Source organism: Phytophthora sojae (assembly GCF_000149755.1).
Source record: "Phytophthora sojae unplaced genomic scaffold PHYSOscaffold_8, whole genome shotgun sequence".
In the NCBI taxonomy this organism is placed as follows: domain Eukaryota; phylum Oomycota; class Peronosporomycetes; order Peronosporales; family Peronosporaceae; genus Phytophthora; species Phytophthora sojae.
The window spans coordinates 1,221,529-1,244,552 of NW_009258122.1; the positions used below are offsets into that span (position 1 = coordinate 1,221,529).

The 23,024-nt window shown below is 55.0% G+C and overlaps 7 protein-coding genes across 7 annotated transcripts; 4 read left to right on the top strand and 3 right to left on the bottom strand.

The window, feature by feature from the left end:
• Positions 1–3,054: 3,054 nt before the first annotated feature.
• PHYSODRAFT_337511 (hypothetical protein) lies at positions 3,055–5,240 on the bottom strand (the record flags this gene model as incomplete). The annotated part of the gene is made up of 5 exons (XM_009535183.1): positions 3,055–3,214; positions 4,381–4,512; positions 4,781–4,854; positions 4,928–5,078; positions 5,170–5,240. 5 exons carry the CDS (start codon positions 5,238–5,240, stop codon positions 3,055–3,057), a joined length of 588 nt encoding a protein of 195 aa, XP_009533478.1.
• A 1,083-nt stretch (positions 5,241–6,323) lies between these two features.
• PHYSODRAFT_261807 (hypothetical protein) lies at positions 6,324–7,607 on the top strand (the record flags this gene model as incomplete). Its single annotated transcript, XM_009535184.1, has 2 exons — positions 6,324–6,508; positions 6,542–7,607. 2 exons carry the CDS (start codon positions 6,324–6,326, stop codon positions 7,605–7,607), a joined length of 1,251 nt encoding a protein of 416 aa, XP_009533479.1.
• Positions 7,608–11,677: 4,070 nt separating this feature from the next.
• PHYSODRAFT_317825 (hypothetical protein) lies at positions 11,678–12,231 on the bottom strand (the record flags this gene model as incomplete). Its single annotated transcript, XM_009535185.1, has 2 exons — positions 11,678–11,963; positions 11,999–12,231. 2 exons carry the CDS (start codon positions 12,229–12,231, stop codon positions 11,678–11,680), a joined length of 519 nt encoding a protein of 172 aa, XP_009533480.1.
• Positions 12,232–12,273: 42 nt separating this feature from the next.
• Positions 12,274–12,907, bottom strand: PHYSODRAFT_287114 (hypothetical protein; the record flags this gene model as incomplete). The annotated part of the gene is made up of 1 exon (XM_009535186.1): positions 12,274–12,907. A coding segment is annotated over one exon (210 nt), but the record flags the coding sequence as incomplete, so codon positions are not given.
• Positions 12,908–14,507: 1,600 nt separating this feature from the next.
• On the top strand, positions 14,508–15,489 carry PHYSODRAFT_261686 (hypothetical protein; the record flags this gene model as incomplete). The annotated part of the gene is made up of 3 exons (XM_009535187.1): positions 14,508–14,585; positions 14,721–14,921; positions 15,043–15,489. The coding sequence occupies 3 exons, from the start codon at positions 14,508–14,510 to the stop codon at positions 15,487–15,489; spliced, it is 726 nt and encodes a 241-aa protein (XP_009533482.1).
• An 877-nt stretch (positions 15,490–16,366) lies between these two features.
• Positions 16,367–16,906, top strand: PHYSODRAFT_454780 (hypothetical protein; the record flags this gene model as incomplete). Its single annotated transcript, XM_009535188.1, has 1 exon — positions 16,367–16,906. A coding segment is annotated over one exon (540 nt), but the record flags the coding sequence as incomplete, so codon positions are not given.
• Positions 16,907–18,857: 1,951 nt separating this feature from the next.
• On the top strand, positions 18,858–19,796 carry PHYSODRAFT_337515 (hypothetical protein; the record flags this gene model as incomplete). Its single annotated transcript, XM_009535189.1, has 1 exon — positions 18,858–19,796. The coding sequence occupies one exon, from the start codon at positions 18,858–18,860 to the stop codon at positions 19,794–19,796; it is 939 nt and encodes a 312-aa protein (XP_009533484.1).
• Positions 19,797–23,024: the final 3,228 nt, after the last annotated feature.

Sequence of the window (23,024 nt, forward strand, 5' to 3'; positions counted from 1 at the left end):
CTTTTGGTTTATGAGGGGTGCCGCTGCCATACAAAGATGGGGGGCGTACGTCATTCTTCCGAAAGAGTGACAAAACCCCTTGAAGTTTGAGCTGGCAAGGGCATCCATCATGCAGGGCACAGGGGTGCTCTTCTTGGGCGGATTATCGAGTTCAGGCTCGGCCTGGTGTCGGAGGTGGAGAGCTGGGTCGCGCAGGAGCTGAAGCAATTTAAGCTGCCCGTGTACATCAAAGACAGCACGGGGGGGGGGGGGGGGGGTCGTGTGCGTGGAGATGGTTCAACATCTACTCGGTGAAGCGTTAGCGTCGCGAATCGACTACGCAAGAGACTTTGACAGACAGAGTTCCGAGTAATAAGAGACGCTCGTCCCAGAGCACTTTTCAGAGAAACTATGAGGCGTTTGGACTTGATTAAGATGGGTATGGGCTTTTGGTGGTCATTTTGCAACTTGCCAACTGTGACGAAGATGTTTTGCATTGCGACCTCGACGGATTATGGGGACTCCCGGTCATCGTTGCCGAGAGCTGCAAGGGTACCGCGAGTTCGAGCGGTCTTCGCTGCAAGAAGAAGCGGGGGTTGAACTCGCACGGGTACTGCCGGTACCACGAGAAACACGTCGAATCCGCCACAGCGTGCTGGGGCTATGAGCCGTACAGCCCACGATCTCGATCCCGCGGGATTGTGGCTTCGACGGGGGAACGGTGCGGCAAGGACTGGGAACTCCTTCCGAACGGATACTGCGAGGTCCACCAAAAGCACCCGGAGGTGGCATTCAGGGTGAGGTTTGTGATAGCGGGGCGCTTAAGGCGGAACAAGCCGACGGAGTCAAGCGTGAGCCGTGACTGGTGAGTACGAAAGCCTGTCGTAGCATCGCTGACGTTAAACTAACGTTGGTGCTGGGTTTGATTGCTACAACAGCTATCCTGGTGCTGGCACCAGACGTGAGTGCAGGGTCCGCTGAATAGCACGTTTGAACCTCCAATTGAAGTCCAGCGAAAGCTGTATGCGTTGCGCGTTGTAGTGTGATGTGATGTGTAGTGTATTGAATGAATGGATAACGTCCATTGTGCCCTTGGTGGGTTTTTGACAATCCGATTCTCCGGAAAGCAGTCCCTTGCGGTCTCAGTAACGCAGGCATTCCCTTCCATTGAATTTTGGTCGTTTAGCTTCAAGGTTTCACTTTGGGGAAATAAATCCATTCTGCTGGTAAAGCTCGAAGATCACCAGCGAGCAACTTGCAAGATGACCTGTCGCGGGAAATACGACCTTGACGATGAAGGCTACTGCAGCTGGCATAATCCAAACATGCCTCAAATTTAAGAGCAGAATATTTATATTGCGGCAATTTTTATTATTTCTCCTTGCTGAATTGTAATTTTTATTACGGTCTGATCTCGTACTCAATTCAATATAGTTCTGTATTTTCGGACCTCTGCCATCAAGTGTCAGTGTCAGGTATCGGCGATACCCAAGCACTGCGGGAAGCGGTGCTCAGTATGGCCCAAATACTATTAATAAACGCAAGTCTTAACCTAGAGTGTAGATCACTTATTCCCTGAGCGTAAGGCGCACTAACGTTCACAATACAATACAAGTCTTAACCTAAGCTCGGGCACTTGTTTCCGGACAGCTCTCGTTGAAGTGCAACTCGTTGACATTCACTTGTGTCGAGCATTCGTAAGACAGTTTGACGACAAATCAAATGTAGCAATTTCATTGGTTAATATTGTATTATGTAGTCTCGAGTGTTGCTGCATCTCGGCTCGTAAATTGGACTGATTTATCTGTGTGCGCATTTTGCCCCCTTTACTAGAGGCAGCGCACTTGAAAAATGCCCCTTGAAATGTCCGGGCCTTTGATCCTGACGCCATGCACTAACCTCCTGCTAGAAGACAGGAATGGAATGTAAGGACATCATAGCACAGTTATCATGCGACCGTTTGTTCCCGTAGTGGAGCAATGTTTTCTCGCTTTACTGGGGTGAACGACTGTTGTCGTTCACCCCACCACGCCAACTCTCCTTTCTACAGTAAAGTACTAACACTACATAGAAGATGGAGATTCGGATAGAGCGCGCATACGCAAACCAGTCTACGCTGTAGCATCGACAAAAAGCATGGCTGCAGGCAATGGCTTAGTTGCAGGAGATACCGAGTAACTCGCCGATGCCGAAGGTCGAGCCCAGCAGCGATATGGCGCGCGCCGAGCGCCCGCGCAGCAGTGTGGAGCTCCTCCGCACCTCAGCGTCGTAGGTATAAGATCTAGGTATTATCGCCGTTGCAGAGTACGTGGTTGCATTTTGTTGCTGGACTGTAATGATTAGGTAAGAGGGGGTTGAAAGATCTCGGGAAGCCCACTGGCAACACCGTTCCCTGGCTGCCACGCCTTCACAACTACTATGATGTACGCTCAAGCATAAAATTTACTACATTAAAATGTACATGTAGTACCGTTACGAGCTATTTGTCCCTCTTAGTTTACGTCTGCCAACTTCATCGTAACTCCGTGCCCTACAACGGCTGCACCTCTGAGTGGAACAGCTCCACGGACTGCATGCACGCGTTCGTGCAGTCATTATGCCGATATTTAAGCTTGCTGCCAGCGGCCAACTACAGGCACATCGCTTCGTGTGTGAACAAGAGGCTACTTACCCTACCGCACCATGCAACTGCATCGTTTCGGCGCTCAACGTTGCCACCGCGTCCGCGGCAACGATGCCGCTGTGACCTGAACACTTTTGGCCAATTGTATGGCGCAAACTAGTGTCCGACAAACTGTCTTATGTTTTGACAGACAATATGCAATGTAGCCACTGGTATACAAAAACCAAGATGTAGTCAAAACGCGTTGATCGGAAAACTTAAGACGCTTTGTCTTATGATAGGCATTCTGGGGCTAAGTATCGTCTTACGAAAGAGCATGAATCAAAATTGTTGCCAATAATGCTGGTAATGCGCAAGTGTTATTAAACCGATCTCACACTCCGTGTCCGTTTCCCCTCAAACACGGAGCGGCGCTGGCCACGGAGATATGTACTGGTCGCTCTGCTCGCCGCTCACATGAGGTGGATCTCGGTCGCGAGGTGGACGGCCATGTCGTCCATGGTGCGCTGGTTCTGGGCGTGCTCCGCTTCGATGGAGCGGTGCATGTGCTCCAGCGCCTCCAGCGCCTGCTCCACGTCGAGGAAAAACTGCAGCTGCTGCTCGCACGCGAGGCTGCAGCGGTGGCTGGGACCCCGCAGGACAGGCTGGTACGGACATGGGCAGTCACACCAGTGAAGGGTATTGATATTAATGAAGTGTGTGAAGAGCAGAGAATAAATAATTCCATTATTTTGCATTACGTCTAAGCGTACATTTGTATGAACTTTTGTGTGCAAAGAACATGACGCTCCGTATGCGTATGCCACATCGTACATACATGCACCCAGTACTTATTTTTTACTAGTAATAAATGCGGGCATTGCAAGCTAGTTGGTACCGTAGCATGTCTTAATTAATGTTGCAGTTTTTGATAGCACGTGAGCAAAGTAGTAGATTTCCTCACTATTGTAGGACACCTTAATTAATTGAATCCATCGGCTGGCTAACGACGGGAGGATAGTACGAAGTTGTCGGCGGTGGGATGTTGCCGCCCGCGTTCATGGCCGGCTGCACTGCTGCAGTTGCTGGGGATGGAGCTGGCTGGTACTAACGGACGACACGGGGCTGGGTCGGCTCAATGGGCTAGACCCCGGTGCTTTCCTTCCCTATCAAGGCTGCTCTGGCGACGCCAGTGAAGCTACCTGGATACAGAACATACACCGTTCTCGCCGCTCTCAAGTTGCGACTTGTTCCCACTTGGCGCAAGGTTTCTGCAGGCTACTCGGCGGAAGCCAATTACAACGCCGCCGCGATGAAGCGCCCTGAGGCGTGGCAGCAAGCCAACTCATCGCCATCGAAGTACAGTATTATTATCTAGGAGCTCGGCAACGAGTAGCTGCGGTGGCGCGGAGTCAGCAACGGAGCCTGATCGAACAGGCCTCAGACTACGACGCCGTCACATGCGGTCTTGGCCGAGCTGATCCGATGACTCCATCGGCTGTAGCTTCCTCGGGCTGATCCAACGAACAACGAAAGCGCGTAATCTCGGCGTTCCCTGGAAGCAGCAGCAACAGCAGAGTCGGCCTCATGCATGTAGAGCAAGGAACTGCGTTGCCAGATGACCGCAGAGCGGTCCCATCAAGACCAAAGGCGCTGGAAGTGCTGCGGGTCAAGTTGATCATCAAGAAACGGTATCAGGCGGTGCGTGACACACTGTAGAGAGCCCTCGTCGTTGCATTGCGGCGTCACCGCTTCTGTGCACATGCACACGTTGAAGCTTTGCATCGAGGGCGCCCTACCTGCAGCAGTGCTGCAACATGGCGTGCCAAGTTGGCCGATCCTCACGTCCGAAGCCCGCGGCGCTCCATGCTCGACTGTCGCGAGGAGGTGACCTCCCTGCAGTGTTGCTCTCCGTGGGCTGCATCGCGTCCCTGCCAAACAGCAAACCCTGCGCAGAAAAGCGGGCCCGAACACTGAGACGCACACACCTGAGTGCGATACCCATTGACTCACATCCATGACAATGTCATTGACATGACACGGTGGCGGTGCCGTTGAGCGCCTTGTTCCGATGCCGATCACATTGTGTGGCTGGCGGCTGTGCGTCCGTCCACCTCGAACTAGTCGCCACGCTTGACGCGAAATACCGGTAGATCAACGAAAGCCATGACTTGACTTGGGTCTGTCCCCCCCCCAGACCAATTTCGTGTGGCCAGCATGGACGCGCCAAGCGCGCTGGCAATTAATCTCGTCATGGTGTCGAGCTGCAGCGACTAAAGCAGGCTGTCCACGGCCTCCGTTCCGCCCCCGCCACATCTTGGCGACTCCGCGGCCACACCCGCTCACCGGCGACTTACAGCAACTCGCAGTCTGCACCACACAGTCGAACAGCGAGGCCCATGTGCGTCCAGCGCGCGCAGTAATGGCCGCGGCGCCAGAGGTTGCACCCGCCGCCCCAGCACCTTCAACTGGCTGGGCAAAGATGCGGAAGCGAAGTCTGCTTGCAGCGAGCGAAGCGCTGAGTACACATACTGATGGCCGATCGGCTAGCGGCATGGTGCTGTACTCAGACGGCGTCAGCTACATACATGCGCCGGCGGATGGCCCTCCCAGCCTGGGAGTCCCAGGGCGCCCCGACCTCGACGTTGCGCGTGACCATCGGCGGCACGTGCGTTGCTGCCTCGTCAGCGCATCGGTGTTGTTGGGTTGTTGCGCCGAGAAGCGGGCACTCTCCATGTCATGTCGGCAGTGGCACCCGAAGATACTTTTGCCTGCCTCGGAATGCAAAGTGAGACTTTGGAGACTTTGACGAAACTTTGGAGCTGAGACTTTGGAAACGGTGCCGAACGCTGCTTCCAGCGCGCGTTGGGCGACAAACATATCTCATGCCATCTCTGCCTAGTATCGTCAGCTGCAGCAGGATGCACCAGGAGCGCCGCCTTTTGAGTCGCACTCGACGAGGAGGAGCAGCAGCTCCCAACAAGAGATTCCAGCCTCCGCCTCAGCTTTGAAAGGCGAAAAGGTTAGTCACCATGTCCGAAACCAAGCCGCTTCATCCGATTTACTGTTGTCATAAGCAGAGACCTCTGGTAGGAGATCGGAAGTTTCGAGCCCGCATTGCTCGAGCTCTCTCTCTCTCGGCGAGACAAAGAGGGAATCTCGGCGCTTGCTGCAGCATCAGCTCGGCATTCTGGGCTCAGCATGCTGAGCAAGGGTTGCAGCGTGGCACACAGCTACCGTGATCGTACGGTACGTGTGCATGTAGAGGCCGCGGTCGTCCCATTGCCTCGCCTCAGAATCCAGCCGGACCGCGCGAACTGGCTCGCAACGGCTGTGATTGATGTGCATGGCTGCCTGCCGTCCATCGGGGGAGTCAATCGCCAATTTGCCTTCTCGCGTGCACTCCGCGTTCGAGCTCGCAGATTACACAGCCCCCTCCCTCCGTCTCCCTCCCCCCAAGAAGAAGAAAGACATGAAGGTGTTCTCGACGCTGGCCCTCGTGGTCGCCATGGCCGTGGCCGCGCGCGCGCAGTCGAGCGAGTCGAGCGAGTCGAGTAGCGTCGGCACCGTGTCGGCCTCGTCGGCCGCCACCACGTCGAGCGGCGCGTCGACTTCTTCGTCGTCCACGACCAAGAAGACGACGACGACGACGTCGAGCGGCTCGGGCGCCAACAACTTCATGGGCTCGCTGTCCACGGGCTCGAGCTCGGGCGCCGAGGAGGCCCAGTCGGACGCGTACCACATGAAGCCCGTGCACGTGGTGCAGGCGCGCGTGCAGAGCGACATGCCCGTGTGGAACGAGGAGCTGCAGCGCTTCGTGTCGTCGTACTACGACGACGCCAACGACGCGTACGTGGGACTCATGGACACGGTGAACACGGCCTCGGTGGAGGGCGCGCTCATGTACGTGCAGGCCGAGGGCATCAACTACGACACGCGCTCGGAGGAGGAGCGCTGCACGCGCAAGAACGACATGACGTACATCGTGTTCTACGAGATGGCCATCGCGCAGACGAACGAGACGCTCGCGCTGTACCAGGACGTGGCCAGCCAGAACGAGTACGGCACCATGCTGGCCATGGACTCGGGCCGCTGCACGCCCAGCTCCACCACGAGCTCGGGCGGTGAGGGCTTCCCGACGGCCTGCTACTACTTCAACGGCGACGAGGGTGAGCCCGAGGTCGGCCCCTTCATCGGCGGCACGACCAAGGAGACGGACCCGCGCGCGCCCTACCCGAACAACGTCTGGTACTCGTTCCCCAACACGTGCCCCCTGCAGGAGTGGAGCGCCAAGACGAGCGAGTGCCGCGCCAGCACCCGCCAGGGTTTGTGCGACGTCGGCGTCATGCCCGACGGCGTGAGCTGCACCTACGCCTACCGCGTGCTGGGCTTCATCCTCATCGATGACCTCGTGGGCATCACGTCCATGGTGAGCAACACGACGGGCGAGACGTACGCCAACTTCTCGGAGTTCTGCCAGGACGGCGGCGTCGAGTTCGAGGCCACGACCGACGGCGAGTGGATCGACGGCATCTCGTTCTGGGAGAACCCGCAGGACGAGGAGGCCAACTCGGAGCGCGCCACGAAGCTCGTGGAGGCCTACTACAACCTGACGAACGGCCTCATCGAGACGTCGGGCCTCGACTCGGACATCATCGCGCACATGCTGCCGCTGCCCACGCCCGCCGAGCTGGCGGCCGAGAACCCGGCCTGCTACTACAACGTCAAGAAGTGCAACTCGGACTACGGCTGCAAGCGCGAGCTCTACGGCTCCACGTGCACGGTCTGCAACTCGACCTCGGACGAGTGCGAGACCCCGCCCAGCGACTGGACGTTCCCCACGCTCGAGAAGGCCGTGGGCGAGAACGGCGGCACGGGCGACGCGTCGGCCGACAGTTCGTCCACCAAGGACTCGACCTCGTCGGGCAAGGACGGCGACTCGAGCTCGAGCGGCGCGGCCATGAACGGCGTGTCGGCTGTGCTCATGTCGACGCTGCTGGCCCTGGCCACGGCCCTCTTCTTCTAGTCTTCGTTTGCCACCTACGCGTGATCAGTGAAGTGGCGGACCCCCTCAAAGGAATGAAGCTTTTTTGATTCGGTTTGGGATCTTTATCAAAAGGGGCCACAAACCCATCAGCCCTTTATCATTTGGGGCCACAAACCTGTCAAAGAGTTGGACTTAGCGCAGTACCGTAAGAAGTACCGTCGATAGCCGATTGCTGTCCAGGCGACCGGTACAGCGTTGCAGTGATCTTCCGCTTATGAGCTTTATGACGCTCCTTCATGTAACAAAACATTCCTCGGATCCGTTTCTACTTGCAGTATTATAATAAGTTTAGTTTATAGCTAAAACGCGCAATAAGTGACGCAAAGGCATCGAAGAGAGGAAGCTATTGAGCAGAATAACTGTCGTAGCGGAATTTGACACTTGCATCAACTCTTTAGTGGGAAAGCTCTAAAAGGTCCTCTATTATTTCCAAGAAGCACGTAACTAGAACTATAAAGTCCTGGTGTCGCTGTAGGCTGTTCCTAATTGAATGTCATTCCAGGAGTTCTCGTTTGCTGCCATGCCTTCCCTTTCAGCTTTATGAAAAGGGCCCTCTATCTAAGCAGCACTGAATTTTAGCTATACAACATTTTCTGTTGGGCACCGATAGTGAAATACCTTGCACAAAATTATTTACGTCGGAACCTGTAGATATCTATCAACCGGGTCTGCTTATTAGGCCAACAGTTTGTATCTGTGAAACCGTTCCTATACTGCATGACGACTTGAAGTGCTCCGAATGAATGCAAGAACAGCAACAAATCAATCGGAATTACTTACCGTCTATATTTGCAAACTGCATGCACGGCTAAAGGTTGAAACAGTTGATCAAGCAAGTGGGCAACGGCTTTTGGCAAGCTTAGACTACGGCAATGTTACCTGCAACTTATCGCGTAGTAGTTAATGCAATCATAGATGACTCTTAATTTTATTTCCTGAATCGATGGCGCCTTGCTCTGAGTACCAGCACAACACGGCTGAAGCTACACCCTTTGGCAATGCTTGTCACTGGTAACTCGATCTACAGTTGTGTGTACAAGGTGCATTTAGGTTAATTACACAACGATCGTAAGTGTTATCTACCGCGGAACTTTTACCGTAGACGAGTGCCTGCACGAGCACATCATCGACATATTGGGTTGAGCTGAGGGGGTACATAACATTCTAAACCGCGACAATTTCTAACTTAAATTAACTACCGCATCTCGATCTACAACTTGGCAGCACCTATGTTAACCTTGAAAGGCAATTAGGACGGCACACAAGCAGCGCTAGTTTATTTTTTGCTGGTAGCGAAGGCATGAGTATGCAAGCAACTGGGTGCTGTCCTGTGGCAAACGTTCCACACCGGTAATTCAAGCCATTCTTCGGAGGTTGCACAATTTTGGGCACGCTTAAGTCGTTTCGGATGCGTTGCTGGTTTGCCATTGCTTATTTTTAATAATTACTGGTAATTTACAATATGCATGCTCGATGTACCCCATATGCTGGCGAGCAAACTCGATGGCGATCCAATGTGGTGTTACTGGATCGTGATATTTCTTTGAGGTCGTACGAAGTCCTGGAGTAAGTACGTAATGGACTACTAGTCAATTGGTTTGATACATGTACGTATCTGCAGCAGTTCTGTAATGAAACCGCAAAACGTGCCTAGCTTAGACTTCGTTGCGACGCGTTCCGCTACTTGAGTTGCGTTGCGGTTTGGCACCTGTGCTGCAACGCTGTACCGGTCGCCTGGACAGCAATCGGCTATCGACGGTACTTTTTACGGTACTGCGCAACAGTCCAACTCTTTGACAGGTTTGTGGCCCCAAATGATAAAGTGCTGATGGATTTGTGGCCCCTTTTGATAAAGATCCTTCGGTTTGTAGTCTACTACTACCTTGCTTGACCCCAATAGTTTTGAATTGATATCGTGAAGGGCGCACGGAAGGAAGAATGTGAACCATGCAAACGTCGCTGTGTGAATCCTCTTTATTCGTGCGTTTTAGTCGTCGTCGGTCGACACTGTTGGAATGCACAATGTGCATTCCTTCAACTTGGTCTTCAATGTGCAATGCACATTGAAGACCAAGTTGAAGGTCAGAGTTGAGACCCGGCGAAAGCTGAGACTAGGTACCTGAGAAAATTAGCAGAGCTGAGAGCTGCGGGTCGTTGCATGAGAAACGGGCTCAAGCCCGAGAGTAGTGGTAAGAGCTGGGAGGCTCAGCCATTCAATCTTTTTCCTTTTTCCTACTAGTGGTGGCTCCAGGCCGTACAGACCAACAAGTGCACCATCCATAAACACTTTCGCTGGCGTTCGCGTCATGACCCAGTCGTGCGGGAACTCGTCCAAGATGGCTTCGAAGCGTATACTGTAGTAATATCCGACACCAATCTTCAGTGGTTACACAGGGTTACGCTTGTTTATAGCCAATCAAAACACTCCATATCGATATTTTTAAAAATATGTCGCTCAATGATTGGCTACTAATGTTTGTTCTCTGTAATTTATTTCGGAAAATCGGACCTCCACCGTGGCGAAGTGATTAAAGCAACCTTAATAGGAACCTAAAAAATCTCAGAAGGCTGCTCGAGCAACCTTACATTTCTGTTAAAGTGGCGTGAGCAACCTTGTAATTTACGACACATTTCCCCTACTGAGTAGCTTACCGCAAAAGTTCTACTTGGGGTAATATATTCGTACTGTAAAATTGTCAAGGTTGTCCAACGCGGCCGGCGAAAGGTGCTTCATTTTGAAAGATCCAACGTGGAAGACAAGCCGAAGAAGCAACAGCAAGCGCCATGTTACTCCTGCTCGATGACGTGTAAGTAAGTGTGTTTGCCATGGCTTCGGGGTGCGAGTGCATCTAACCTGTGCCTCTGGACAATCAGTAGCCACGTCCAACGGCCAAGCACTGGAGGGATGTGGACGACAGCCAGCGAGTGGGTGGCTGGAAGACGCTGCGAGGGCTGTGCGTGGAAGGCTGCGGCGAAGACTGTGACAGCGAAGCATGCCTGGAGGCATCTTATGGTACGTTGCACTGTGCGGAGAAAGTTGTAAGGTACTTGCGTTTGTACTCCAACGTGTGATGCCTGTGCACGTTCGAGCAGACATGAAGATCAAGGTTGCGGTCCGGCGAATCGAGATCACAGCCAAACCTAAATGGGAAGAAGCGAAAGCTAAGCAGCGTAGGGCGTAATATATGGTGTGGATATGGCTTGAACAGCTATGTTGGCTATTACTGTATGCTTGACGGATTGGACCGGGTAGGTTTTAGCAACTACCATTTAGCCGGAGAACCAGTGCTATGAGACGACGGCCTTGGTAGGTGTAGGCTGCACTTGTATATACTCGATGTCTTGGCCTGACGACCATGAAGTCTGCTGGCCCATGGCCCCATGCTCGAGGCCGATTGGCTTCGCACTGTTGATCTAAAATAGCGCCAACAAGTGGCATACTTGCGCCAGGTAAATGTGCTGCTTGAGTTGCCGAGCATCGCCTGCATCTCTCTCCTTCTGACACAGAACTTGCGGTGCTTTTAACTAAGACTACTTTGTGATGCATGCGGTACCCGTGGAACCTGGCGGGCTGCTGAACCACAGCGGATAGCGTCGTGGTAGTGATAGTCACGCTTGATGTGGTGCAGCTCCTTCCTATTAGCTTGTTGAGGCCGCTTTGAGACCGTATGATCGTCAAATTTCGATCTCAAAGTTGATTCCGCTATTGTCATTTTCTCTTCGATAAATTACCGGTAGCTGAAGCAATCTGTAATTTTAGGGTTGCCGAGCCGTTTTTAAGGTTACGGAAGCCTCTTTAAGGGTGCTGCAACCGGTGTCGTTTCGTCGTAACAAAGTTGCTTTACGGACTGCCGGCAATGCCACGAATAACCAGGATCCTACCCGTTCCAGTTCGCCGTGGGTTGGTAGAGCGTACGGAGCTTACGGGGGGAAGGGGGGTCGAGTGCTCGAAGGTGTGAAAAACAAAACTGATGCAAAGTTCTCGTAGAAGCACTACACTGTATAATTTTGTGTGAAAGCGTTGCGAAACAACGTAGTCGACTACTATTTTAGCGAGAAACCTCCTTGTGTTTCATTTTAGCCTCTTCTGCTGCGCAGGCTGCAGTGCTGTCCGCATTACTTGTACTTCCAAGGCATTGCCATTCTTCTCTCGTACCACGTTCTGTACGCGCCGACCAGTAGTTTTTTTGCCCCATCGTCTTGGTTCGAACGCTCAGAGGCGTCTCGCCTCTCTTGTATACCCATCTAAACAGGCGCTCGATCATGAACTTTTGCATTTTCTTGTTCGCGGTGCTATGCATTTTCCCTAGCGTAACCTTCATCCGGGTTGCAACGCTTCCCGTTAACGAAGCCTTCATTCGGTTCACAACGTCGGAGATCCCGCGCTCTTCGTCGTCGTAGTCGTCGTCGTCTTCAAAGTCCATGGCGACCTCATTTCGTCGCCCCGCAAGTGCCTTTTGCCATTGGTGTTGGTCTCGGCGGTCAGTTCGCGGACGGGAAGATCCGAGTTGATTGTCGCCGGAGTGGCCTTGGACGAGGCTACGTCGGCGCTTGACAGGATCGTGATTACTGTTGCAAGAAGGACCCACAGTAACAGACGCATGGTGGTGGAGTGGCGGGGACCGTCGGAGGTTTGTTTGTTTGTTTTGTTTTTGAATTGAGGATCATTATTGTCACTTAGCTAATACGATCGCTAACGACTACTAAAGACCGGGGGCCTCACCTGTGCAAAGCGTCACTAGGGAGGGGGCTCTCTGGACCAGAGTCTGGTGGGAGAGTCTGAAAATTAGTGCAAAGCGCGACCTTAAGCGAGGTCAGGTGGTTTGTACTCGCCACCCACGAGGTTGGCAGACACAGAACAGGGGCCCTGCACCTCCTGTTGTGCGGATTCTGCCGCTGTCCCATGGAGACTTGACTTGAGCGTTGATCGCGTTCGTCCGGCGCGTGCTGAAGGATGCGTGAGCCTAGGCTCTAACAACATCGGATGACGGCAGGATCCCGAAGGACAGCGCCCAAATGCCTCCGTGGAGGCGTGGCTTGAGCGCTTGATCCGCGGTCACCTGCCGCTAGCTTGAAAGAGTGGTCGAAGTCTGGGTCTCCCACCACTGTGGCAACGACCCATAGAGTCGCCGCCCTCTTGGAGCGCAATCGCCGTCGTCGCCCGCGAGCTGCTCCTGTGCCGACTCCCGTCGTCGGCCATAGTCACACGCAAGCCGTCGCTGCAGCCGCCATGCTCCTTCCTGGGCTCCCTAGGGAGGATTCCCCCCAGGAAGGCCAAGGGCCCGGAGATCCTGGGAGTCGACCCTTGGCAGACACTTGCTCGCGACCCGTCAAATTCTGGAATGGGGACCGTCGGAGGTGTGTTTGTGAGGGAGAGGAAATTGAAAAATGGGACCGACTGAAGAAAGCCTACATGTAATACTCGTTGCGATTATTCAGCAGATTGTACAAACGGATGGATACCATCATGCAACTTATCGGGGTATGCTGATGAGTTCAAGACCGGCTTAAGATGGGGCTCCGGATACTGTACCTGTGAACAATAGCAAAGCTGTAGATACATCATCGCCAACACCCTGTATCCGCGGTACTGAGACTGCGGGGACTACTCTTCGGAGAATCAGCTTTTCAAAAATCCACCAAGGACCATGCAACGGCAATGAACGTTATCGATTGCATTGACTCGTTCCAGACACTAATACATATACATCACATCACACTACAACGCGCAACGCATACAGCTTTCGCTGGCCTTCAATTGGAGATTCAAGTGCTATCCAGCGGGCCATGCACTCATGATTGATGCCAGCAACAGGATAGCTGCAGTAGCAATCAAACCAAAACCAATATTTATTTTCAGTCAGCTTTCGGCAGGCTTTCCTGACGAGAGTCGTACACCTTTATTGTCATGGCACGACTACTTAGGGTGATCCCGATCTCGATCGGTGCAAACGCGGTCTTAATCTAAACGTTGAAATTCATAGAAGTATGGTAAAACGGCAAACAACAAGTTTTGTTCGTTGCTCCTGATAACCACCGATGACCTGAAGATAGCTGAAATCATGAAAGTGTCGCCAAATTGCTCTGATCAGCCACAGCTGCTCAAATATTGGACTTCAACGTGCGACCTTAAAAACTGGCCGTTTGCATGACAGTCTGCAGAGCGATGCAACACAATTCCGTGATCGTTTGGTAGACGCACTATATGCTACTAAGATCATATCCTAAAACCGAAGCGAACACTGGATCTCAGCAGTCAGCTACACCAAGTAAACGCCGCGAGATCGCCACGGTCATAGCGGCCTAAAACTGATTTGGTGGCCTCAATTTGGTCGTGTGCCTTGCCAGTTCCGGCGGAATCCCGTGCCAGCGTCGCAGACCAGGTGACCAGCTGTACGAGCGGAACTTACTGGCGGATGACTCCAAGTCTGCTTAGTGTAACTTGAGTCACCGAAATGCAATCAGCAACGAGTTCGAGCTTTCCTCTGCACCATATGCCGACATCGTGGTCTCGACAAGTTGCTGGATGCCGGACCGCCGATTCAAAATGATCTTGCACCTTTACGCCGGTGGTGTGTTGGCCCCCTGCCAGACGCGCCGAGGCCGATGGACTCGGACTTCCTCCTCGCCACCTGTGTGCAGCTCGTGCACGCGAAGGCTCGCGTTGTTGCGTGTTATCAGCGCTGTGATGAAAGGTTCCGCATCGCCGGACACCGCGAGCTCACCAGGACGTACGCACTAACTGCTCCCGAGCGATCCCTGCTCCATGCAGTACAGTAGCGCAAGGTTGAATGATGCTGTTCCTATAAATCTCTCAGCATTGCCCGGGTAGGTCACTTGACATTTTGCAGTCTCGCTCTCCCATTCTCCACATGAAGCATGAAGGTCCTAGCCCTCCTCGCTTGCGGTGCCATCGTGCTCTCCTCCGTTCCGTCAGTGCTGGGCCACGGCTACATCGTCGACCCGGCCGCGACCTAGAAGGACGGCTACGCCGTGAACGGCTGGGGCAGCTCTATCGACAGCAACATGTGGGGCGCCATCGACAACTCCGTCTACGGCTACGGCACGGCCGCCACGGTGGCCTTCTTCTAGGCGCAGTTCAACTCGTCGGGCTACAACTCGCTGGGCCAGTTCATCGAGACGAACCAGGTCCTGTACAGCGACGACATCGACGCGCAGTGCGGCTACACCGTGTACGACGCCAGCGCGCGCCAGACGATGCCCTCGACCAACCTCACGTACACAGGCTTCACCCACCCGGGCCCCTGCGAGATCTGGTGCGACGACACCAAGGTGCTCTTTGACTACAACTGCCAGGCGAGCTGCCCGCGGGGATCCCGTACGACGAATCGCTGTGCACCGACGCCAACCGCCTCACCATCTACTGGCTCGCTGTGCATGGGCTCCGTGGCAGGTGTACACGGACTGCGTGTGGCTTGACGGTGGCTCGGGCAGCGGCTCGGCTCCTTCGTCGGTGACCGAGACGGTCTCCTCTAGCGTCGCCACGGCTCCGCCCACGACGAGCAGCGGATCAACGGCGACTGCGACAACAGCCTACCCAGACACTACAACTTCGTCGTCGACCACTAGTACCAGCACTGCAACGACTGTCCCAAGTGCCACGACGGCCGCTGCTTCGGCCAGTAGCAGCAATGTGGCGGCATCTTCCGCTTCCGCTTCGACAGCCGCTGAGGCTTCCACTGCCGACGAAGCTTCCACTGCGACTGAGGCCGAAACTACTGCGAGTTCGTCCGAGTCGGCTGCCACTGCGTCCAGCACCAGCACAGAGACGACGACAGACTCGACAACTGCGGCCACCTCGACCAGCTCCAAGTGCAGTCGGCGCGTGCGTCGCGACTAAGAGCAGCGGGCATGTTGAGTGCCGTCCAGACAGCCAAGATGATAATGTGTGTAGAATTGTTCCTGCGAAGTGTGAGTGTCCCAAACAAGTTGCGAATGCAGATCCGTCCAGTCATCTTACCTTCGTTGTTGCTGCTTCCGCGTGACCGATCAGATCGAGATTAGGTAAAAGAGCGGGGAAGCCGATCCCATGCTTGGCGGCCAAGCATGCCAAGTTGGCCGGGCCTTCAAGCAAGTTTGGCACGCGTGCCTGGGGGCAAGCTCCATTCATGCCCCATACCGCTCACCACAACGCCTTGTCACTCTTGGCAGCGTTACGACACCCTCGATACCGTTATGTAGTGTAGCAGTGGTTCGCTGCTCTTCTACCAAACGACACACTCAGACCTGAGCAGCAGACGCTTCACAACAGAGAAGTATTATACGAAGGGGGTTTTCAAGGATTCCAGGCAGTTGGCCAGCTCGGTTTGCGTGGATCCGGCTGGCGAACTGCAGAGTCCGAGCCAACTCGCTCTGAGACTGCCCCGCAGGACCAAAACGATGACCTCCAGCTGTTGTGAGTGCAGCCAACTCATCCCACACCGTCATGCTTCAGAAGCTGGTCGCTCTCGAAAGCTTTGCGTTTTGCATCCAAGCTGGCCCGACTTTTGTCGAGATTTCGGTCCTTTACGTCCTTCGTCACCAACCTTCCAGCCGGCTGGCTGGATGGGAGGGCACCTCGCTTTAGTCAGGAATCGCTGCTGCACCGACTTAGTCGGAGGGAGCTAGGTGAAGTGGGCAGGGCATTGCTGTCCGAACTGCAGAGCTCATTTCAATCCTCACTCTCGAATTCGCAGCCTCCAGCAACAAACAAACAGGTCAGCAGCAGCAACAGCAACATGCAGGTCCTCGCTCTCATCGCCGCAGGAGCTGCCGTCTTGGCGTCGGTTCCCTCCGTTCAGGGCCACGGCTACATCGTCGAGCCCGCGGCGCAGTGGGCCGCCGGATACCCGACCAACGGCTATGGTAGCACCGTGGACAACGAAATCTGGGGAGTCTACGACAACACCAAGTACGGCTACGGCGTGAACGGCACGCTCAACTTCTTCAAGGCCACGTTCCCCTCCAAGGGCTACGACTCGCTGGGCGAGTTCATCGCCAAGAACCAGGAGCTTGTGGACAGCAAGACGGACGCCGACTGCGGCCTCACCATCTACAAGGACTCGGCTCGCTCCGAGCTGCCGGCGTCCAAGCTCACGCACACAGGCTTCACGCACACTGGTCCGTGCGAGGTCTGGTGCGACGACACCAAGGTGCTGTTCGACTACGACTGCCAGACCAAGTACCCGGCCATCCCGGCCACGCTGCCCTACGATGAGTCCAAGTGCTCGGGTGCCAACCGCCTCACGATCTACTGGCTCGCGTTGCACGGCGACCCGTGGCAGGTGTACACGGACTGCGTGTGGCTCCAGGGCGGCTCTGGAGAGGGTTCTCCTCCTTCGGCCGTGGGCGCTGGCGCCTCCACGGTTGGCGACTCGAGCTCGACGTCTGCCGGCACTACGCCGACTACCACAACGGCCCCGTCAACGAGCACTACTACTACTACGACTGCTCCTTCCGTCTCGACGACTGAGGGGTCCGATGAGACTGCCAACGAGGCTTCCAGCTCTGTCGGCGCGTCTTCGGAGACGGATGACTACTCAAGCCCTTCGGCGGGCTCTAGCGGTATCGACGCCATCACGGTGACTGCGTCCCCCACCTCCATTTCGACGGGGGCTCCTTCGACACCTGCCACGGAGGCCCCGAGCGCGCCTTCGAGCGGCACCAAGTGCGTCCGCCGTCGTCATTAGATTTATTGAGTGCGAGAACCGTCAACCGCAGTACAGTTCGTCCTAAGTGAGTCCCCTAAATGTCGTCAAGTATAAGCTCCGGAAGTGCTTCCCGTCGGTGCGCTGTCCGAATGTCCGTGCATGTTGCATCCAAACTCTCTGCAGGCAGGAAGGCAGGAAGGAGGCCTCTACACTCTATCAGCTCGACTTCGACTTGGAGAGGGGAGGGATCCCCTCTACCCGCGGTCATTGCAGCTTTGCACTCCCCATCTGCTTTTACGGAGGCGGATATCAGCACTCGCGTGTGCAGAGAACGATCCTTTTCACCAGGCGACGGATACCGCGTTGACGTTCAAAAGGCTCAAGGTTTACATAAGTTACAGCAGCGCAATTTACCTACACTTCGCTTCCCTTAGACGCATCGTACCGCGATTAATTGAGGTGCACGCACTGCTGTTGGAGAGCTACAACTGGAATAGCTGAAGCGACTTGAGACTCTTTTACATTTTCGACGATGTGGATTCTACTGTCTCGGATTGAAACTCTTCGGTAAATTAACATGTACAGCACATGCTGTTTCTTCTTGCTGTGGGTTTATAGTGTGCTGGGATAGCTGAAATCCCTTCGCTAGGTTTGTTGCACACGAACCTTTACCCTTGAGTCAGATCGCTTCTCCATCACGGGCTGGGACTTCAAAAACCTTGGGTTGCTGCAGATGCCGATGAACACACCTTGCGAGGACTCACAGAGGTGTTATCATTCCGGCCCCCGCGCGTTGTGGACCGCCAGCTTCATGAGTTAAACAGAAAGAGCTCGCATTGGTCAAGAAATCTACGAAGGGTTCATACGGAATGAATCATACCTTTTCTCAATGAGGACTCCTCAGTGTGGAGTTTTGTCGGAATGAATCCAAAGTGAGACAGGACATGTCGAAGAACTGATCGGCCATCAAAAATTCCCCACGTGGCGAGAAGAAACTATTTTGCAGTGGCAGCATTCGCTTCCAACCAGTGGCTTAATATCGATTCAATCGCACTCTGATACTTCGAAGTACATGTAGTCAACAAAGTGAGCAAAGAGGTAATCGGTGCATACATACGTAAAGCCGGTGTCTTTCTGGCGGGAAGGATCCCTGTACATGTATTCTCAAGCCTACAGCGATCCACTGTATATGTACAGGACCTCCAAAATGCTTGAAATCCCTCTTTTACACGAACACGCTTTCGGAAACGCAGAGCGTGCAGCATTCAATTTGTTGGAGCGGCATATTTGTGCTGTGGCCTGTGGGTTAGCTTGACGGGGCTGTCTCGTGGCAAGCACGTCGACATTCATCACAACCGATGGGGATCGCCGCGACAGCTTTGCAGCCCCTCCTTCTTCTCAGTCCTTTACGTCCTGCCACCCTTCCATCTGGATGGATGCCCCCACAACAGATAAAACAGCAAGGAGAACCCCTTGCTGTTCGTACTGAAGGCACGCAGCGTTCAACTGTGTCGTCATTCTCCAATTTGCCGCACACCAACACAACCAATAGCCAGCAGACAGCAAACAGGTCAGCAGCATGAAGGTCGTCGCTCTCATCGCCACAGGAGCCGCCGCCCTGGCGTCGATTCCCTCAGTCCAAGGCCACGGCTACATCGTGGACCCTGCAGCGCAATGGACCCAGGGATACGCGTCCAACGGATACGGCAGCACCATCGACAACAATGTCTGGGGCGAAATCGACGGCGGGAAGTATGGCTACGGGCCCACAGGAGCGATCGGCTTCTTCAAGGCCAACTTCCCCAAGAAGGGGGGCGGCTCTCTCGGCGCGTTCATCGCCAAGAACCAGAAGCTCTACAGCAGCTCAGTCGATCCAAACTGCGGCCTGACGACCTACAAGGAGTCGGCCCGTTCGAAGCTGCCATCGTCGCAGATCGAGTACACGGGCTTCACGCACCCCGGTCCGTGCGAGGTCTGGTGTGACGACACCAAGGTACTGTTCGACTACGACTGCCAGACGAAATTCGCCGGCAGTCCGGCTAAGATGGCCTACGACGAATCCAAGTGCGCCAACGCCAACCGACTGACGATCTACTGGGTCGCAATGCACGGTTCACCGTGGCAGGTTTACACCGACTGCGTGTGGCTCGAGGGTGGCTCGGGTGAGGGTGCCCCGCCTTCCGCTGTGGGCGCTGGCGCGTCCACGGTAGCCGACGGCTCGGCCTCGAACTCGACGAGTACCAGTACGACGACAAAGGCCCCGTCCTCCAGTACAACGACGACCGCCCCCTCCGTCTCAACCACGTCGGAAGAGACTGGCAACGAGGCGTCCAGCTCTGTCGGCGCGGCTTCGGAGACGGACGACTACTCGAGTCCTTCGTCGGGTTCTAGCGGTATCGACGCCATCACGGTGACTGCGTCGCCTACCTCCGTCTCGACGGAGGCTCCTTCGACGCCTGCCACGGAGGCCCCGAGCGCGCCTTCGAGCGGCACCAAGTGCTCCCGCCGTCGCCATTAGACGGTAATAGAGATCAGTGCGTTCTTGCTGTAGATGTTCGTTCACCCATAATCCCAAAGTGTTGTCTACCCGTCGTCAAGTAGTACTACTCAAACAACTCCTTTGCTGTTCGTGGTTGCATGGTTACGAGGAGTGAATTCCCCTTTGCCATGCTTGGTGCAAGGCGCCACTTGAGACGCGTCCTGGACCAGGACTTGGTGGTGTCCTCGGCAAAGTGTCATTTGCAACGCTACCGTCCAGCTGCTTTCGTAGACCTGGCGTTCTGCTACTAGCGAATCGCAAAGTGGCAGGCGAAGCGTGCGGTACACTCAAAGATAGAGATATCCTACCTACAGAGTCCACGGTCCACGGTTGCATTTTGCCTCAGTGGGCGGCGATTTCCGAGCTTCAGCTCCACTCCAATTCCGTTCGCAGATCCCGTTCTTATTCATCGCCGAGTGATTGATGCCATAAGGTTACCGTGTCAATAGCTAACAAACCACTCGTATGGAATCCTCGAAGCGCGGATATACAGCCGCAGAGACCATCGCATGGAGCACCAAGATGGCCAAAGGCCAAAGTTCACACTGCGAATTTGCCAGCGGTCGATCCGGCCAGCGGTCAAAGCTCGCGACACGGAGGAAAGTGATCTGTCGGGCATGGCAGCAATCGCCATAAAACCAACGAGACCCGGGAACTGGCTGTCACGGTGACGCCGAACTTGGTGCCGCTCGCCGCTAAGGACGCGAAAGCGCGTTGCCTCGAGCAGCACCCTAGCACTAGATAGTCGGCCACTATGAACAATAAGGTATGCACCTCTTCATCAGCGTTGACCGAAGTGCTTTTGCCTTCGACGCACATGAGACGAGGGTGACCAAAGCGTGAGTCTCCAAGGAATTGCTGGCTCCACCCTATTGCGATATTTCGACTAGCACCATACAAAAACCCAGTTTAATTCAACAAAAATCGCAAATCGCGACCCGAAATCCAGCCCTTTGGCGAGCTGATCCCGGGTGCAAGGATGCACACCGGTCACGCCAGACCAGAAGCACCACCGCCCGCTGCCTCGTTCCCCTGCGCGAGTGGCATTTCCGCGCTGGCCTTCTTACACCGAGACGTGTGGGGCGGAAACGTGTCGAGAACTCCAGAGAGTGGCGTCCACGATGTCGACGAACGGCGAGGTGAGCGAGATTCCGTGGCGGACGCCCGGCGCCAATCGCGCGGATGGCTGTGGAGACGCCCCGAGCTAACCGTTCCTGCTTCCTTTGCGTGGTTGTGCCTGTTAGAATGACGCCTACACGGCGAGCAATCAGGACACGACGACTTATACCAGCAACGCTCAAACCACCACCACCACTACGACCACTGACGGCCAAACTACCACTACGGACGGCAACACGCAGGTCACCAGCACGCCCGCCGCAACGTCGGCCGCGTCGAACAACAACAATAATCAGAACTCGAACGGGGACAACGGGGGCCAGTCGAACAACAATGGCGGGCAGAATGGCGGAGGCCTTGGGAGTGAGTCGTAGCTGGCCGACACGGAGGCTCTAATAAGGGTGTTGCTGACCTTTTGTATCGCAGTCCCTGTGATCGTTGGCATCGTGATGGGCTCCGTGGCGGTGGTGCTCATGATCGCAGCTTTCATCATCTGGTACAGGCGGACGAAGCGATATCCTGGGCGTTCTCGCTATGATACGGGCGACAACTACACAGGCACCACGAGCAGTCGGAAGGAGTACGGAGACCGCGTGTACAGCCACGCGGTGCCCGTGGCCGTGCCCGTTTCGGGCGACGAGTACTTTGAGGAGATCACGAGCACGGAGATCTTGGGGGCGACGCAGTCAGATGGACGACGACGTGGTGGCCGGCTCGTGGAACGACCCGGAGATTCTCGATGCTCGCATTCCGATGGACAAGCTTCGCGTTCAGCAGCTGATTAACCGTGGAGGCTTCGGCGAGGTCTTCCTGGGCACGTACAGAGGTCGAGCTGTGGCTGTCAAGCGTCTGCTGCCCGACCGGCGCAGGAATATGAGAGAAGTCGAAGCGTTCGTCGTGGAGATCAAGATCATGCTATCGATGGACCACCCGCGCATTATCGGGTGTCTTGGTGTGGCTTGGGAGTCGTGGACGGACATCTCAGCCGTCACGGAATATATGGAAGGCGGTGATCTCCGCACAGTGCTGGAGCGATTTGAGCAGGAAGAGAACCGGCCTCACGGCTTCGACGACGACAAGCTCAAGATCGCTCTCCACATCGCCGAAGGCCTGACGTACCTGCACGGAATGGACCCCACTGTGCTTCATCGCGACCTCAAGTCCAAGAACATTTTGCTGAACAAAAACTTGGACGCCAAGTTGACGGACTTTGGCGTGTCTCGAGAGAGTGCCGACATCACCATGACTGCCGGTGTCGGAACGTCGCTGTGGATGGCGCCCGAGGTCATGATCGGCGACAGGTACAACGAGAAGGCCGACATGTTCTCATTTGGCGTTGTACTTGGAGAGATCGAATGCCAGCAGCTGCCGTACTCGCACGCGAAGGAGGACGGCACTGGCCGGAAGCTGCCGGGCACAGCGATTCTGCAGATGGTGGCGGCCGGTCAATTGCGGTTGGAGAGCTCCCAGTCGACACCTAGCGGCATCTACGACCTGGTCATGGCCTGCACGTCCTTGACCCCTTCGGACCGGCCGACAGCGGGGGAAGCATTCGAGCGGTTGCAGTCCATCGCCCGGGAAACGCTCACGATCTCCTCGCGTGGCGGCGTCGGTGTCGAAGAAGAGGAGTTCGCGCTGTAGATCCGGAATACATGTATTTTTCGTTGCGACGCCGCAGAGACAGCAGATACATATTCTAGGGGCACTGCCTTCGATGTTGAGTATGCTGCCGACCAAGCATTGCCCGAAGCAATGCAAGTGTACGCTGCGCGCTTGGTGCATGGTCAAGGCATTGGACTCTTGCGATGGGGTTGCATGTCCGCAAACTTTGACGAAACCTTGCAGCGGGCAGGCGCACGAAAAATTCGGCGGAGGAGGAGGCAGTGGTGAGCGTCAAGGGCTCGTCGTTCTACTTGTACATGTACTACATGATGTAGTCCCTCCCCCCGAAAAGGAGGACTCGGCCAACGTAGCGGAGACCGTGTGGTCGTCGATGTGTGTACACTTTTATTCGAGGCGTAGTAATTTAACATGACCCATTGGGCTCTTTGCATTGGGTTTCCTGGAGGGTACCCAGGATTCTACCAG